Source organism: Lissotriton vulgaris, chromosome 9 (genome assembly GCF_964263255.1).
Source record: "Lissotriton vulgaris chromosome 9, aLisVul1.2, whole genome shotgun sequence".
Classification (NCBI taxonomy): Eukaryota; Metazoa; Chordata; class Amphibia; order Caudata; family Salamandridae; genus Lissotriton; species Lissotriton vulgaris.
The window spans coordinates 615016413-615033078 of NC_141697.1; the positions used below are offsets into that span (position 1 = coordinate 615016413).

General features: G+C 43.4%; 1 protein-coding gene across 1 annotated transcript in view; it reads right to left on the reverse strand.

Moving 5' to 3' along the window:
- LOC147691960 (uncharacterized) overlaps nt 1-16666 on the reverse strand; it is a 48474-nt gene that overhangs the window by 24295 nt on the left and 7513 nt on the right. Inside the window, exons 2-3 of the mRNA XM_086939488.1 lie at nt 7651-7750; nt 5738-5856 (exon numbers count right to left, since the gene is read on the reverse strand). Of these exons, the coding sequence (XP_086795614.1) occupies nt 5738-5856; nt 7651-7750 (219 nt within the window). The remainder of the gene's footprint in view (nt 1-5737; nt 5857-7650; nt 7751-16666) is intronic.

Genomic DNA, 16666 nt, shown 5'->3' on the forward strand with positions numbered 1-16666 from the left:
CTACAGCGACAATCCCATCTCATATCAGATATTTAATAGTGGGCGTAACTTCTTTCACAGACCAGTCAGTGAAATCGCATTCAAATGAGCATACGCATGTTTCATCACCATCATCCTCCTCATCTCATAACATACAAATAGCGCTTACTAACAGCAGGGATCTCTAAGTGCTATGTCCTCGCTTAGTTGTTGTTTTGTCATTCAAGTCTAGTTGCAAAGTCAGAGCCTGCAGGATGTTTTGTATGAAGGGATCGCGCGCTGAGACATGTTCTCCTCTAGTCCTATATTAATATGACGTTCATGCATCAGATACCCAATGCATATAAAAGTCTTCCATTTCACTTCCCCACGTTCAAAGTCTGGAGGAATTTTAGTAATGTTTAATGTTGTTCCGGGTCCCACTAAACTTACGAGGTTCTCAAATTGCTTGAAGTTTATTTGTCAAATAACTCAGAGTGTGAAAGCAGCACCATACACATGAAATGAACAAGCATTCAGCTCCGTGGCTGTTTGTTTTGTTGGATAGAAAACAGAAAGACATAAAACTTCACACCCCACAGCGGAAACAATTACATCTGATTTTGAACATGCTATCAAGTGCACTATTACTGGCCTGCTATGCATTGAAGTTTGCAAAATAGCAACCAGATGCAGTCGAAAGCAGCGCGAGCAATGGGAAGATTTCTTTTCCCTGTCATGTAGTTGCCTGTTATAAATATTGCAGTACGCCTAATGCGTTATGCTAAAGGCAGTGAGTAATGGTACTCATTATTGCTACTGAATAACGCCTTCGACGTAAAAAAATCAAAACAAGAGCACTGCTTAAATTTGCACAGTGGTTTCCAAAAGAAATAATTTAGAAAACACTTAACAACTGAACATAGTCTAGAAGAATTCCTCATGTTTTTACTGTGTAGTTGAACTTATTCTTAAGATTTCCTTGATATTTTCATAACGAATCACCTTTTTGTGGCAGCAAACTCTTACATAGCACATAAGCGACTCACAGCCCATTTGCCTTTACCAACCCATACCCTTTATAGTATATTTTATATCATTGCAATTTCAAAACTGTTATTCAGACATTTTAACAGCACAATTTGAATTCATTTGCTATTTTAGTCTCAAATTCTTTTTGGAATATGTCCAATACATTTCATTTTCTTGTCATGAAATTTCTTTTTTCCGAGTAGCGCCGCATGAGTCTTCACATTCAACGCTCATATCACGACCGGTGCTATTGAAAACACCAAAGGTTAATAAACACTGTCTAAAAGGATTTGAGTACTTACAATTGACCAAACAAGTCCCAATTTTCCTAAAAGTCAAACCAAGAAAAACATTCCTGTTGCCTTTTGATCATGCCTAGAATGAACATCCTTCCCCTAGGCCTAAGAAATACCTCAACCTTATTGGCCTACAAAGGTCCCTCAAAAACAGTTTTTTTCAAGTTAAGGCCAAGAATTTAGGGCCTGCTGTGAATTTACTTGTAATAAGGTGGATGGGTTATCAATCAAGCTTATAATAGAGTACCCATCCTCCAAACTCATAATCAGTCTAGTACTCAAAGAATATGCAGCACAAAGAAAGCACTCTAGCCTGGTGAACATCTGAATGATTTCACTTTTTGGGAACTTGAGTATTGAAAATTGTTCTAGATTGATGCAGGCTCAGTTGCCCTGCACTCTGCATGAAGTCCTGCTAGGGGAAACCGATTGAGTCAGAACATCAGGTTGAATGTATGTAAAGTAAATAACTCGAATATTTAAAGCTCACAGTTACAATCGATAAGGCCTGCATAGTTACAAATGTGAGCTATAGCAGATGGATGTTTTAATATCTTATACATCAAGGGGCCAAGCTATTTATGGTTAGCTGGGTGCTCAGAATGATGCCCTATGGCCACTGTGTAGACTTTGCAGACAGTGAGAGTCCCACCATTGTTTGCTCTCCCTAGCGCCTGGAAGGCTTTCGCTTGCCTTGGAATCTCTCTGGGGGTGATCAGTGTTTCTCCGTGGACTGATAGTTCAGGATTCTAGCTGTGGGCGGGGTGCCTTCACTCCTCCAGGACGGATTGCACCTTGGCTCTTTTTGCAGTTTTATACCGCTACTTGTACTTTGTATACCTTTGTACACCTTTGTAACCTGCACACCTGTCACTTTTCTTCCTATAATTGTACCGTTTGCTACCTCTTGTATTTTGTTTGCTCACATATTTCACTTTTGCCTCATGTAATTTAATGTTTGCTGTTGTAATTTGTTCACTTGTAATTTTCTCCTCATGTATCATTACTGTTCCTTTTGTGAAGCGCTCTGACCTCTTCGGGTAAAGTCCGTGCTATATAAAAACGCATAAATAAATAAATAAACCAAGGAGGGATTATTGTAATACATTGGAACGTAAATAGCTCATCGAAGCCCGGGGGGATGCAGGAAGCTGTGTGGGGTTGCTCTGTGTTTTCTGTGGGCGAACATTACCTCGCACCGCCTTCTCAGCGTTATGCTTCATCAGTAAATTATCTTTAAGACAATATCTGCAGCCCCGAGCCAAGCCCGCTGTTCTTAAAAGAAGTCGTCCATATTGACTTTACTGTGTACAACCTGCCCTCTCTGGGTGACCCTCCCTGTCCCACTCTGCCCTCTCTCTGGCTGGCCCTCCCTGTCCCACTCTGCCCTCTCAGGCTGGCCCTCCCTGTCCCACTCTGCCCTCTCCGGCTGGCCCTCCCTGTCCCACTCTGCCCTCTCCGGCTGGCCCTCCCTGTCCCACTCTGCCCTCTCCGGCTGGCCCTCCCTGTCCCACTTTGCCCTCTCAGGCTGGCCCTCCCTGTCCCACTCTGCCCTCTCCGGCTGGCCCTCCCTGTTCCACTCTGCCCTCTCTGACCCTCCCTGTCCCACTCTGCCCTCTCTGACCCTCCCTGTCCCATGCTGCCCTCTCTGGCTGGCCCTCCCTGTTCCACTCAGCCCTCTCTGACCCTCCCTGTCCCACTCTGCCCTCTCTGACCCTCCCTGTCCCTTGCTGCCCTCTCTGGCTGTCCCTCTCCATCCTCAGGACTCTTAGAAGTCACTGCGGGCAGACACAGTGGTCTCCGCTCGGCTGCTTCCCCTCTCATATCTCTGCTATTAGCTGGTACAGATATTTGGCACCACAATTTCATCATTAGAGCACCCTGTGGCCCTCTGCTCCCTGTCACTTGTTAATGGATAGCTTGCTAATGCAACCTCAGGACATGGATGTCTTTGAGCACTGAGTTGATGCCCCCTCGTCCCATTCTATCCCCCAGGGTACTCTGCTGTTCTTAGATCACTAAAGTTTTTTCCTAGGCACTGTCACCAACACACTCATTTCTAGTATAAGCCGCTCCAAAGCGATGCAGACTCGCACCTACTAAAGTGTAGGCATCATAGATTCACACCTACAATTTGTGCAGTTGTGTGAAAAATCTTTTACCTCCAACCTTGTTGAATTCAATTTTTCTCTATGGCCTTTGTAAATATAGGACCTACATTTACAAACGTTACTTGCCAACTGTGTCCACTGGCGGGTTCGGAGGGGAGGAGGTCCATGCGGTGAGTCGTGAGGGGGTGACACCATGAGTTACCCGCACCGGGTGACACCAACCCTAGTGACGCCACTGATGTTCCACAACATTAGAAGGTGATACTTTCATCAATAATGACATCAAGTGGAAACACGAGTCATTTACAAACTGTAAGACCCGAAATATCGTCTATGCGGTGGTTTGTCCATGCAACAGAGTGTACATCGGCAAAACTAACCAGCCCATTAATGCTAGAATAACTCAACACCGTTCACGCATAAAGAGAAAAGTTATGTCCGCGCCAATGGTGGAACATTTTTAAACAACAATCACACCGAAAATGATTTTAAATGGACAGCATTGGTTTGGATAGATCCCAAACGCTATCCTGATGTTGAGACTATGTTATTACGCAAGGAGGCATATCTGATTCTTAAATTTGACAGTGTCAACAAGGGCCTAAACACTCTTAGTGAAATCAACAGGGCATAAAACCCTTTTTTCGAGTCCAAACACCATTTCCCACAAAGCACTATAAATCACCCGAGGCTCTGATTGGTCGAGAGCTCATCACATGTTATGTGTATGAGAGAACCGGCACTGCTGCGGACACCCACAACCAGAGTGTGCCGGGTTGCAGTAGGATTGACAAGCGGAGCTCTCCGCACAGATTCACAGTAAGACTCAGACCCTTTGACATTGTGACTCGTTTTCGCGCTGATAGCAAAGAACGAGTGTAGTGACATTTTACCCCCTCCTTGCCCCCTCAGATCTGACAACAGAGATTTATCAATACCGGTGAGGATTTTCCCGCCCGAGCAGAAACGTCCACAAGTAAGTTCCCCCTCCAGGTGCTCCCTTTTCAGTGCACGGCCGAGCGAGCAGGACCAACCCCAATTCTCTTTAAATCCCTTTTTTTCAGAGATGTAAACAAGCCAGCATCGAGATTTATTTCCTGACACCGGCACACTAGCCGAAGGGTTGAGAACACTGAAGGTAACCTTTGATCCATGCACTCTGCTTTAGGTGAGCAAAACCCACTCGAATGTAGTACTTATTCAAATCTCGCTCTGTTGCAGCCCAAACCCCTTGGCATAGACGATCCTTCACCTAAACAGGAGCAACTTTGGGCAAAACAATATAAGGTATGCCGCATTCAGATGCGCTTATTGTTACTAGTACAACTGGCTAGAGGACTCCGTTTGCTAAACAAAATCCCCTTTTTCTTTTCACAAACAGTTCCCATGGACTAGAATCACACCGCCCTGATGAGAATCCTGCAAATAATGTAATAGGATTCGAAACGCGTCGGCACTTTTTCTGACATTAAGGGTCAACGTTACTGATGCAAAAATGGGCAATTTCCCTGAACAATAATGATTGAATCTGTTTCAGGAGTTGGGAGTTGATTTTCGAAGAAAACTTTTTCTCTCTCTCTCTCCCCACGATTGTGATTTTTTATTGTGAAATGTTTATTTTGCTCACTATTTTCATGACTTAATTGTCCATGTCACGATCATGCACTTATGACCAAAAGTTTTTCTTTAAACGTTCATTATTGATTCTTTTGCACTGTATATATGCACAAATTGTTTTTCGAACTGTATATGGCCAGATATGAAGTTGATGGCGATCTTATGTCTGTTGATGTAGAATGAAGACAATTTTTTGTAAACTGAGTAACGATTCAAAGACATAAATTGTCAGGGTAAACTAATAAAGTGTTGTTTATCCGTAACCAATTAGTGTTTCATTCAAAATTTGGAGGCATAGGCAAAAATTCTTTTTTTCCCAGATTAATGAAGGCTTTCCATCAAAAATTTCCCACCAAACCAAGAAAGGAAGGACCTCCCTTGTTGGGGGGTACTGTCAGGACTCCTCAACAAGCTATGCATGTAGAATCCAATTTGTCAGGTAGATCCCATTGGTTCAATACAGAAAAATGCCCCTTACTTAATGGATGGAGATATTGGAGTCATAAGCTGGAATTCCAAGATGGCTGCTGACTCTATGGAAGGAGTTGCGGTCTAGTGTTTCTGCCTTCTGCAGGTGCGGGGGCTCAGGTGAAACGGGCGATGTAATTCTAATGTGCACTTCACTGAGGAGAATCTCAGAGAAGGTCTTATAGGAAGCGCTCCGGTAAATTCTTGTTCTGAGTTAGTCTTGAAGCAAAATTTCTACTGCGTTATAGTAATAACGACAGTTAGCAATTACCAGTTCCTGTCGCCGAGCCTCTGACTTGGTGAAATTGAGTTCAACAGTCTCGCTCTGTTTTTTCGGCGACTTCGGCAAGAGGCCTCCAACGTCTGCAGCGTTCCTGAAAAGAGAAGAAAGAAAAGATAAGTCAATTTGCATGTTACAATCAGACCCCCCAGCATTTCGCGATTTCGCGATTTGCAAAAAAATCGCGAAATCGGCAGTTTTGTAAAAATGCCGCGATTTTTACAAAACTGCCCGCGAAATTTAGAAAATGTGCCCAAAACACTGAAGGCATGCATATTTTACCCACCGTGGCAGTCTCAAAGGGCTTCAACCCCCCTCCCTCCCCCGGAGTGTTTGTCAGCCCGGGCTGAGACAGCCCCGGGCTGGCGGCCGTCTTGTCTTAAAGCAGCTGCACCCGAGTACTTAACAAGTGAATGCTCTTTTAAAGACCTGTTAACTAGGCTTTGTTCTGTTTTCTGTTTTCACCCCTTCAAGCCCCCTGCCCCTCCATTCTGCCTATGCTGTAGGAATTTGACACCCCCTCCTCCCCCCCTTGCAGATGCCTTAAGACAAGAGGCCGCCAGCCCGGGGCTGTCTCAGCCCGGGCTGACAAACACTCCGAGGGAGGGAGGGGGTCTGACGCCCTTTGAGCCTGCCACTGTTTTGCACGTGCCATAAATAATAGTGGCAAATGCACGCACCAATTATTTATCTGACATGTGGAAAGGGGGTAATGGCAAATCAATAACCATGCCGGCTGCATCCTATGACAATTACAGGGGCAGCTGCTGCCAAGTTTGTATTATTGTGCCAGCAGCCTTCACCTGCCGCAAAGGTTGATGAAAGCCAGAGATTCCCACCGTTGACAAATCATTTGATAAATGCCCGGATAGTTTTCCTGATAAGCTATTTGACTCATTATTTTTTTACATTTTTTTTAATTGAGATTATAAAAGTCATTCCATTTAGAGAAAGTACTTTTAGGCAAAAGAAACGTTTGTATTTTGTTTCTAATTAATGACTTCACTGTAGTCAGTAATCTGCATGAAAGATCTGGATTAGACCTACAAGCCGTGTAGGTTGCCTTACGCTGCCATTATTGTGCTTTAAATATTGCCAACTGAGCCACTCTTTCTGTTATCAGCCTCAGAAGGTTGAAAGTCAGAGTCAACAATGTATTTTTTTTCAACAATGTATTTTAACTTCTTGACCCCTCTGGTTACTTAGAGATCTTGTTCTCAGGTACATTAACCCAATGAGATGATGCTTTGTCACACTCTGAACAATTCCATGTTTTTACTCTAAATGATCGTTGTAACGCAAGTACACAGACAGTGTAATATGCTGTCACTGTAATCCTGTTTCAGCAGGCATATCACTTCTGGAAGCATGAATGCAGTGTTGTGAGGACTAGCCTTGAAATCCAAAAATACAGTTCCATCACCCAGACGAATGGGCAGTACAACCTGAGAAGAAGGGGTTCATTTTGTGTAGTAAAATGAAGTCTTGTTGCATAAAAGAGTTTGAAGGCGCTGCCAGCCTCCGGGGACAGGAGATGTACATGCATATGGTATGCACATCTCCTGTACACTCGTGCCTTCTCTTGTCTCCCTTCGGGACAGAAAGCAGCAGCAATAGAGTCTCATAGCTTCATGTTGCTAAATAACTCAAAAACAAAGATATCTGTGTTTGTTGTAGGAAAAATGGCCAAAAAAATGCCGCAAAATTGCCGCTAAATTTCCATATTTGTGCCGCTAAATTTCCTTTTTTGTGTCGCTAAATTTGCTAATCCATGCCGCTATATCCTGGGGGGTCTGTACAATTAATATTGGCTATACTTAGTTGTGCATCAAAGAAAAGGTTGAAGTTCAATTTACGAATTTAGAATACAGTCTTGAATAATACTTACCAGAACTCTTTCCATTTATGAAGACCTGTGAATAAAGAAAAGAAAGGACATAAATATAGAGATAAGAAATTCAGCAAAGTATAAATACAGCAAAATAAATCTGGCACAAAATGTAAAATAGTTAGTAAAAGGCTAATACTAAATAGGGTATATATTAGGTTGTGTACGTTTAGTTTAGCTATTTAGGATAAGGCAAGTACTCCAATGCAACTAGAATACTGAGAGACAGATTAAAGAAGCACAATACAGATGATATGGTAGGCAGTTAATTCAGTAATACAATAATCCAGTTTAGAACAACAACAGATATAGTAACCCAATCTTGTTCAATAGGTATCATCTGAAATAAGAAAACAGTTAAGACAAATAAACGTAACGAGGATAGGAGAGAGGCAAGCACGCTGGAAAAGATAGGTAAAGTCTGTTTAGGAATAGAACCAAATATATATTAGAGTACTTAGGTGCATGTTAATCATTTTCTTTAATACAATCCAGGTTTCTCAGAAGTTAAGTCTTCATAACGGACTGAAAAAGAGAAGCAGTAAGAAGAGTTCCAGTGCAGTCTCTTCTGTTCTCTTTCTTATTTTATCCAATCCCCCTTCCCCCTGGAGGGTGACTAAGGGTCAAGTTTTATAACGGGCTCTGAGGGATCTTTTAGAGGGAGTCGGGAAATATTCGATTTCTGTTCCTGCACAAGACTTGGTGGTAAGAGTTCACTTCAGCTTCTGACACGCTGCTTTGCATTGTCCTTCTATTCTTTCACGCCATTTTCTCATATTTTTCATGTAGATACCCCGGTTCCCAGTTACACTATGGAGATGTTTCTAGCTCAGCATATCCAGCCATGACAGAAAGTGATTTCTATTGGATTAGTTGTGACTGTGAGTTTGGCTCGCTATTCCTATTTGCTTATTCACTTCATTTTGTGCCGAGGGTATTCTTCATCATTATTGGTTCTGTATTATCTCTTGTGTAGATATTTTATACTTACTGGACATATTCTCCTCCTCTCCTCCGTATCCTCAGTGTGGCCCTGCCATAAGGTCCTTGGATCCCCTGTTTTATATGTAGGTGTTCTTATTACACTGCATTCTTTAGTTCCCTTTCAGTTGCTACTACCGCTCATTTTTTGTTCATTTTCCATGTCTCCAGGTATCTTATCTTTTGGTGCGATACCATTGTATCTACACTCTATAGCTACTTCATGCTTCCCACTGTGTACTGTTTCTGAGGTTTGTTCTTTTTATGTATTCTTTTTATATTATCTTATCTCTGTTCTTATTTCTGCCCTCATTCTTTGGGCTTTCAAGGCTGTTTTACTTTGTTATATGTAGGTGTGTTCTGTTCACTACCACTTACCATATGGTGATCCACATTTATTTATTGGTGATGGTTCCCTCCACGATCAGTTTTGAGTCTCTTGCTCTCTTTGACTATTTTAGTGGTTTTTAGATCTACGTATCTTATCCTTTGCCCATTTGTTCCCACAGTCTTTAGAGCCCCGTTCATGCACTATATTATGTGTACCTTGAATGTGGATGGCTATGATATGGCCACAAACTAGAATGAGGAAGGGTGCGCCCTGAAGAAGGAAGTCTCAAGCAGTGGCATTTCCGGAATGCGCGTCAGCGCTTTCACCTTCGTTGTCATATTTGTGATATGTGGTACATTGTTCATGTATTTTTTGTATAATGTTATTTGTTTGTCATGTACTTTTTCAGTTTCATAGCTGCGTATCAATGTTCACGTAGTCTTTGTCTATGTGTAGGTTAGTTGGTCATTTGTATAGTTTTGACAATTCTTTATTTTTTTCAGGGCTCTCCTGTAATGTGATTATTTGCTTATTGTGTATACGAATGTTGTTATTTATCATGTGTTCACACGCATGTACCAAAAATATTTATGTATAATTTATATATAAAAAAAGTTTATAAAAAGAAATGAATTTTGAGACTATGATGAATAAATAACTGTTAAATTAGTCTTTCTGTGGGTGACATTTTTATATTTGGAGTTATTACCCATTTAAATAAATTGTAGTGGGGTTATTCGATCATGTTCCTTAAGATTTGGCAGTAGACATCATCAGGAGATAATGATAAACCTCCCCAGTCCTCACCCCCAACCACCACCCCCACATACCCACCCCTAAATCCCAGACCATGCGGCAAAATTACAAATAACTCAACAATGTCCCAATACTGGGTCCATCAACCAAACTTAGTTTGACCAAACCGTGAAAACAAGATTAACATACTTCACATTTAACAGTTGCTAACACCTGTGGGGGAAGGTCGCTAACACTATTGGTATCCTGACAACAGCAATGAGCAATGTATGAAAATGCCTAAAACGCAGGTCAGGGCCAGGGAACTTACTAAACCATCCCTACCTGTCATGCAGTTATTCTAAGAACATTGTATACGGCAAGGAGAATAAGCAAGCATGACTGTAACAATAGCACGTCAACCTGTACAAGTAACTTGTAGTGGACGGAGAGCACACTCCGGAGAAATGTGTCAAATAATACATAAACAGTTTACGCCAGAGGATCATTGCTAAGTTGCGTGACCACAGAGGGGAACAGTGCCACGCTGCCGTCAGAGTCTAAGTCCGTGTTGGCATCCTCGGACGGACTGGTACTAATGGATTGGCGAGATGTACGGAAGGTTGAGGCAGTTCGAATGGCCCCCTGCCTGCCCTCTATCACCTGCTGACAAAGGGGAAGACTAGAGGCCGAATTCTGGGTAAGGAGTCCTCTCTTAAGCCTACGGGGCGGTGTGACTTCGGTTGCAAAGAATTCATTTGTATGGCAGGCTGGACATCGGGAAAGGTCTTGTCCTGCCAGTCCCAAGCACTGTCAGGAGTATCAAAAAACTAATGAGCGCTGATTATATATGATTTTCAGTTTTGCTGGGAACAATAAAGCAAACGACAGACCTGCTGCCCGGACCTGCGCCTTCACCTCCATAAAGGAAAACCTTTTACGCTGTACATCCAGAGTATAATCAGGGAATATTACGACCTTCACATTATCGATCTGTAATGGGCCGTTATCCCGCGCCGCTTGTAACAAGTGATCATGGTCTTTATAGTTCAAGATCCTGGCCAATGTTGGACGTGGGTTGGCGCCAGGTATTGGTCTACGTGTAGGGACACAGATGTGCCCGCTCAACTGTAAAGTGTGCAGATAGTCCGATCGGAACCACACAATTTTTCTGCCAGGTTTCTATGTACTCTGTTGGGTTGGAACCCTTTATTCCCTCTGGTAAGCCAACAATTCAGAGGTTGTTGCAGCGTGCACGACCTTCTGCATCATCGGCCAGGGCCTGGAGGGAATCAATCTGTTGACGCATTTAACAGAGTTGCTCTTCATGGGCTTTTACTTGTGGTACCATGGTTTCCACAGTTTGCTAAGAGGTTTTAACCTTATCAGCTCATTTATTATGATCATCTTTCAATAAATTGAGATAAAGTGATATCACGCCCAGTTGCACTTCTAGTACAGAGCGGGAAACACAGATTTCCTGCAAAATCATGTCCAGTTTATCCACTGAAGTGTTGGCACTGACACTTCCCTCCACGCCTCCAATAACCTTAGTCCTTCGCTCCATTCCTTTTCTTCTTTTTCATCATAATGTTAATTTCCCTTCTTCCATTTCAGTAATTAATGTCTTCCTTTTCTCTACATGCCTTCCCTCCAAGCTCTCCTTCCCTATGTGGAGCATTGCTAGTCTCCTGAAGGAGATTGCACACATCTATTTGACCTGGGCACTGGGCAAACTCCTCTAAATTCATTGTGATCAAGGAAAATTGGGGAACCAGGTGCTTCTTTCCCAGTTCTATGACTTGCCCTTGTCTTAGAAAAGGTGGCCCATTTTACAAAAATAAAAGAAGTGCCTTTCATTCTGGCCACAGCCCTTCGTGAAGATTTACTGAACCATGTGGGAAAAGGCCCACACCCAGGAGGAATTGTAATTGTATCTCTATAGCGCTCGCTACCCCTGATGAGCTGCTAAAGTGCTTTATGCAGGGCAGCACGCTGCTCCGGAACCCAAGGTTAATGGTTAGTTCAGTGTTCTTGCATACATGCCATTAGACCCGAATCAGACGGGTTTGTGTGGCAAAAAATGGCTTCATTTTAGCTGTCTCCTGTCTGAAATTGCCTCGAGTCTATAGATACATGCTTTTTTTCTCAAAATCCCCCATTCATTTGTTCTAAAATTGTGGCATGTTTGTCTTGGTTACTGTTATTTATTGTCCTGTGCCCTTAAATAAACCATTCAATGCAGTCATTCCAGTTTCTTCATGGTGGGCTAATTTAATAGAAGAGAATGCTAGTGTGATTGGGTGGGGAGGACACTAAGAAGAGGGGTAATGGTAGGGGGGAGTGGTATTGTAAATATTAGAAAGAAAGAAAAGTTGCCAGTGTCGTGAAAGAAAAGAGAAAAGGGTGAAAAGGGGTAAGGGGGGAATCGAGGTGGAGTGAATGGACTGGAAGATTCTGAAGTGGAGACAATTATAGAAAAAATCAAAATACTTTAAATTTTAGTTTTATTAATGCAATTATATGCATTCAAACGACAGGTCCTGGTTGGAGAGCAGTAAAATAGACCGACAAACACTACCCCACCCCTTTCCCCAAAGATCAACGTATTTCCGTTTAAGATTTGCAAACTTAGTTGAAACTACTATTTTTTTTTCTTTTCAGGGTTGCTGCCAGATACAGGGGGAGGGGTAGCTGGGAGAGGGCGCCTTATTATTTTTGCCAGCCTTAGGTATCTTGAATCGCTGATATTTGGAATGAAACCCTTAAGTTTCCCAGCCTCGTGAAGGAATAAAACGTTTAACAGACAGAAAAATACACATTATTCCTAACATTTTACAGATAATGGAGGGGTGCGCTAAACAATGGTGAGTTGGCAAGTGACCTCGAAGAGTCTCTTGGCTGGGATGCAATAAACAGCCTGGAATGAGAGAAACCACAGAGCGAGGGTAGGCGGAGAAAGGGCGGGAGGCACGGGGGAGGGTGCTGCAGTCTTCCCACTGTCTCTGATTCGCCCCAGCTCAGCAGCACTGACTGTGCAAACAGAGACTTTGCTTTATTTCGGGTTTCACTGCCTCCACGTTGGGGTGGGGGAGGTGAGTTGGGCATGCCTGGTGACTCACTGTCATATTGCTACTAATTCACAGCTGAGAGCTGCGTTGCCAATTCTTTTTTTTTAATTCCGAAAGTTTGCCGTCCCTGTGCGGGGGCGTTCTTTTTATGTGAACCTCTAGTTACCAGGCCGTTGTTTTGAATGCAGATCGGTCGTCGCGGAAAACCGCTCCCGTTGTTTCTGTTTGGAGGACTCTGATTTCCGAGAACTCCAGCCGTCTCGTGATAGGTGTCAGTGCCGGCTGCTTTCAGCTTGCACGCGGAGCTACATGTGCCGTATCAGAAAGGCGAGACACAAGTCACGGGGTGACGTACACCGTCACCTTCTTATAAGTAAAGCCTTGACAGAGCTCGCAATTTGTAGTAGCGGGCAACGACAGGCGCATTGAACCAAACTTACCAACCGTTCGGCGAGTCTACAGCCTGGAATGCACGGTCATTGCGTCACTTCTTGCTTGCCCTCTGTAGTCTCTGCTGGAGGTGGGCGAGCCCACAATGACCGTGAGGGGGGGGGGGGGGGAGGGGGGGGGAAGCTCTTGCTTCAGCTGCCCGTGGACGAGCCGAGCCCTGACGTAAATCATACCATCATTTGTGTCTTTGTGTAACGTAACTGGCGCTCATGTAAAGCGCCCCTATACCTTCTAGTCCAGTTCGCGCTATATAAAACTGCAAAAGAAAAAAAATCAAACCATGTTAGCCATCTTAAAAATGCAAAGAAAGTCATATTTATTTAACAAAGAAGCTCCTTTAGTAATTCGACTATTTGAGAAGTATTTATTAATAAAAACGAGGGCTTTTAAACACGAACTGAAAAACATTCTTGCCCGCACCCTGATGACAATCAGTGAACGAAGAGGCAAGCAAGTCAGGGGCCATATGTACCCTATCTGTGACATAGATTCTTATGATAGTTGGAGCAAACTTATTTTAAGGTGCTCTCATGTGTGATAGTGAACAAAAAGGATATTGGGTGAAATAAAGTATTTGTCTAGGATCATACAATTTAGTCAAGCAGGGGTTGATCCTGGGGTTTTTAATTTCCCACTTTGCAATTCTGCCATTAGATGGGTATTTCTTTTTGACAACAAATGTTAACATTTCCCCTTAATTCTATAGAGGATGATATTAGAGAATACATTTCATTTTGGGTAGTTTTACATAGGGCAAACATTGCCCAAGGTCCTAAGAGCTTTTCACGAAAGATACAGACTGATGACTTTTGTTTCCTGGCACAATGACATTTGCCAGGATTCAAAGCTGGTTCCCCATGATAAAAATGGTTGACATTTGTAGCTTTGATGCTGCATCGCCTCCTGTGAAAGCTTGACTCATTTTGGGCTCGAGGTTCCTATGAGATCTTGAGCTGAGCCAGAGGCATTCATCTGAATTAAGTTTTCCGTGGCTCGCCCACCTCTTGTCCCTGCTGTATTATACCCTCAGTGTTTTTTCAGCCATCCATGAATTATCCCTGGACATGCAGTGCATGTATTTTCATATGCTAGCAAACACAACCAGATGATGGACGTAGTGCTGAAACCTTTCAACCACTCACCCCCAGCCAAGAGCTCTGGGTTTAATCCATTATTCATTTGCTCACTTCGCCACCCCAGTTTCGACCCAGCCATATCCAAATCAGTCTTGATCTTGTGCCTCATTGGAACAGTCCAGCCCGAACTGCCAGGCCACGTCCTCCCTATACCGGAAACAAGCATCCTGTGACCGGTTTCAGGGTTTCACCCCTCATCAGCCAAGCTAGCTTGAATCTAGTGGCACAGCAAGCAATGCACCCACGGCTGGGCATATCCTTAGACACTTAGGGCAAACACAACAAGATGATGGACAGAGTGCTGAAACTTTTCAACCACTCACCCCCATTCAAGAGTTCTTGGTTTAATCCATCGTTCTTTTGCTCACTATGCCACCCCAGTTTAGATCCAGCCATATGCAAATAATGCTTGACCCAGCTCCTCATGTAAATAGTCAAACCCGAACTGCCAGGCCAGATCCTCTCTGGACCGGAAAGGAGCATCCTGGGACCAGTTTCGGGCTCCAACCCTCATCAGCCAGGCTAGCTTTAATCCAGTGACAGAGTGAGCAAGGGACCCATGTCTGGTATGGTTGTTTCCGGTCTAGGGAAGACTTGGCCTGGCTGTTCGGGTTTGAATGTTCCCATGGGGATTAGGGTCAAGACTGATTTGCATATAGCTGGGCTTAAACTGGAATGCATGGGGAGCAAAAAAACGATGGATTTAGCCCCAGATCTCTATAGGGGTGAATGTTTGACATTATTCAACATTCTGTCCATCAATTGTTCTTTTTGCATTTTTCATATGCTAGACCTTTTGTCCGACCGGAGGAAGTATCTCTGCTTTGTAGTACGGCCACACCACATCCAATTCACCAGCATGGCCTTGGGCCTGACACTAGTCACTCCAGTATTTACATAGATTATATTGGTGGTCGGGACACATCTTCTAGGGTCAGGAAACGATTGTGATATATTTAAAAAAGAGCTACTGTTCGAGACTTGATGGTTTTGAGACTGCTTGATCTTCTAGCATCTTGCTTCATTCTTGTATGTCTTTCTCATTGGCAGATGCCAATGAAAAAATTGAAACCACACTTTAGAGAACACTTCCTTACGTCGCAGGAACAGTAAAGCTTTGCTTCCAGAACCCAGTTATCTCTCCTATCTCTTGGTGACTGTATGCTTGCCTCCGAGCCTGTACAACGCTCCGCTGCCTTTTTGCTAAGTTCACCCTAAACAGATACAACATGCATAAATGCATGCAGGCACATCAATGGACCCTCCATCTGCAGTTAGGCCAAGCATTGGGGATATCTCACACACTGGATTCGCATCACTTTCAGTGGTGGATGCCAACCTGATGTGTGGTAGATCATTCTTCAGAGGTCTCAGTGGTGACTATTGCATCTGCTTTAAGTTGGGGAGGTTCTTCTGAATAATGTGGAGATTAGAGGCCTCTGTTCCATGTTATGTTATGTTAATACATTTATTAAGCGCACAAATGCCCAGAGGTGTCTTGGCGCTAGTGGTCCGGTATAGGCAAGTTCATGTAAGGCAAGGGTCTCTATTTATTAAACAGCCAAGTTTTCAGGGCCTTCGGGAAAGCAGACAAGGTCGGACGTGTTCTAATGAAAAAGGGAAGACCATTCCAAAGTTTAGTGACTGCCAACCTAAAGCTTCTGCCACCCCAGCTGGTTTAAAAAAATCTCGGAGTTGCTATCAATTTAGCTCCATCTGAACGAAGATGCCTTTTAACAGCAAACCAGTGCAGTAGACGTCTCAGGAACTGGAGACCAGTGTCATGAAGTGCCCTGTAGGTAATGCAAAGGACCTTAAAGATGAAATGGCTCTTAACTGCCAATGCAGCTTTTGCAGATGTTTTCCGACTGAGTGAAACATGGGGATTCCTCACAAGAGCCTAGCGGCCGCATTCTGGATCATTTGCAACTTATTAAGTTGCTTCCCAGGCATACCAAGATAGAGCTCATTGCAGTAGTCTAGTTTGGCAAGAATCAGTGAAGTAATCCCTGTTTTCTTGCTGTCCGTAGGGATAAAAGGTAGTTTTTTTGATTACCTTAAGAAGAAAAAAGCTAGACGAGGAGACAGTGTTAACCTGTGCCTCAAAGTTCAATTTATTATCAATAATCACACCAAGGTTCTTTGCTTTGGCGACTGGGATGGGATGCAGTCCCTAGTTCATCTGGCCACCAGCTCTGTGACCAGCCCGGCGAGAAATTGCCAAAAATGACTATTTAATTTTTATCTGAATTCAGTCTAAGACAATGAGGGCTCATCCCGGAGTTGACTGCTATCATACAGTCCTTGAATTT